Source organism: Dunckerocampus dactyliophorus, chromosome 2 (genome assembly GCF_027744805.1).
Source record: "Dunckerocampus dactyliophorus isolate RoL2022-P2 chromosome 2, RoL_Ddac_1.1, whole genome shotgun sequence".
In the NCBI taxonomy this organism is placed as follows: Eukaryota; Metazoa; Chordata; class Actinopteri; order Syngnathiformes; family Syngnathidae; genus Dunckerocampus; species Dunckerocampus dactyliophorus.
The window spans coordinates 209,019-210,663 of record NC_072820.1 but is presented as its reverse complement, the minus strand read 5'-3'; the positions used below and the strand labels follow the sequence as shown (position 1 = coordinate 210,663).

Below are 1,645 nucleotides of genomic sequence, written 5' to 3'. Positions count from 1 at the left end.
CGCACGTTTGGCTGAGCGACTGTGGAAAGGGTGGGTCATGTGACCACATGCACGAGAAACAACATGCATGATGATTATCAAGCAGGCCCACAATGACAAGCTGAAACACTTTATTCAAACATGACGCTTCGACAACACGTGACCCCCTCTTCCTGTCGCTGTCTCGTCTACACGCTGATTGCTTCCTGCGGGTTGTTCTGACGCTTCACAACAAAAACCTTCTGACCGGAAACCGTCACTGCGTAAACAAAATCCTCCAGAACCACTGGGGGGGAAAGAAGAAACCACAAGTTAGTTTAAAAAAGTGTGTGTGTGTGCGCGCGCGCGCGTTACCTGACATGCGTTTAAAGGGTACGTCAGATGATCCCGGCAACCGGAAGCGACTGGCCGTGCGAACCATCTGCATCATCACACCTGCCGTGTGCTCGTCGTTTTCCAGCTCGCCGGAAGACTGTTGGACACACAACTCCCCGTGTCTCCACGCGCTCGTCTACTTGACAAAATGACGTAAATGTGGCTCACTCACCGCCAGAACCCCGTCCTCGCTGATCACCAGATACCCGAGCTGGTCCGGAATCCGTTCCAGACCCGCTGTCAGGGCCGCCGTGGTCTGGAAGCACACGAGCTTGGTTCAGCTTGGACATAAAACGACGTGAAAATGGGCCGAAGCGCCGCCAACTCACCATATTTTCTTTTCTTCTCCCCCCGTCCTGTTTACACTTGGTCGCAGGCGGGCATCACTTCCGGCTTGTGTGCTCGTGCTTTCTTCTTCTTTTAGTTTAATGGCGGGTTGCAACCATGACTTGAAAAGGTGCATACCGCCACCTACTGTACCGGAGTATGTAACATGGGCCATATACAGTATCTTACTTCATGCTAACTTAGATAATGAGGAGACTACTTATACTACTACTAATAATAATCCTAATAATAATACTATAATAAAATATTATTATTCTATTATAAATATTATATAATCCTGTGTCCTTCAAATATTCTATCACTGCCCTCTGTAGATCTCTTACCCCCTCCCCACCTGTTCCTAAGATACCCTCAATGCTCCATTCCCTTCCTATCTTCTTAATTCTTTTCCTTAACGTTACACGTTCTTCCCTATATCTCTTGCAGTGTAGTAATATGTGTTCTACGTTCTCTATACTTTTGCATTCCATACATACTTTTGATTTACATTTCCCTATCAAAAACATCTTGTCATTTAACCCGGTGTGATTGAACCTCATCCTAGTTAACACTATTTCCTCTTTTCTGTTTTTTCTCTTCACCCCTTGTGCACTGATAGATTTTTGTACTTTATAATACTTTCTCCCGCTACTACCCTCGTCCCACCTATTTTGCCATTTCTCCATCATTTGTTTTTTGATTATTGCCTTTACCAGCAGGTATATCTATAATTTCATTCCTTCTAATTCCCATTTTAGCCATTTTATCTGCCACCTCATTCCCCTCCACCCCTACATGTGCAGGCACCCAGCAAAATCTTATTTCTATTTTTAACATGTGTAGTTGGAATAGGTTTTGATGTATTTCTAATAATAAATCCTCTCCACTTGATTCCATATTTTTAATACTATATAATGCTGCCAGAGAGTCCACACAACGTACCACTCTATCTGGTTTTATTTCC

General features: G+C 44.2%; 1 protein-coding gene across 1 annotated transcript; it reads right to left on the bottom strand.

Moving 5' to 3' along the window:
• Nucleotides 1-93: 93 nt before the first annotated feature.
• lamtor4 (late endosomal/lysosomal adaptor, MAPK and MTOR activator 4) lies at nt 94-788 on the bottom strand. The gene is made up of 4 exons (XM_054767510.1): nt 684-788; nt 527-610; nt 334-451; nt 94-265 (listed from the first exon to the last, which is right to left on the bottom strand). Exons 1-4 carry the CDS (start codon nt 684-686, stop codon nt 168-170), a joined length of 303 nt encoding a protein of 100 aa, XP_054623485.1. The 5' UTR covers nt 687-788; the 3' UTR covers nt 94-167.
• Nucleotides 789-1,645: the final 857 nt, after the last annotated feature.

Excerpts from the sequence above, each read along its gene's own strand:
- lamtor4 (XM_054767510.1), bottom strand. Across the intron at positions 452-526 it reads GCGAGGACGGGGTTCTGGCG|TCTTCCGGCGAGCTGGAAAA; the intron begins GTGAGTGAGCCA and ends TGTGTCCAACAG. Across the intron at positions 266-333 it reads ACCCTTTAAACGCATGTCAG|TGGTTCTGGAGGATTTTGTT; the intron begins GTAACGCGCGCG and ends TTTCCCCCCCAG.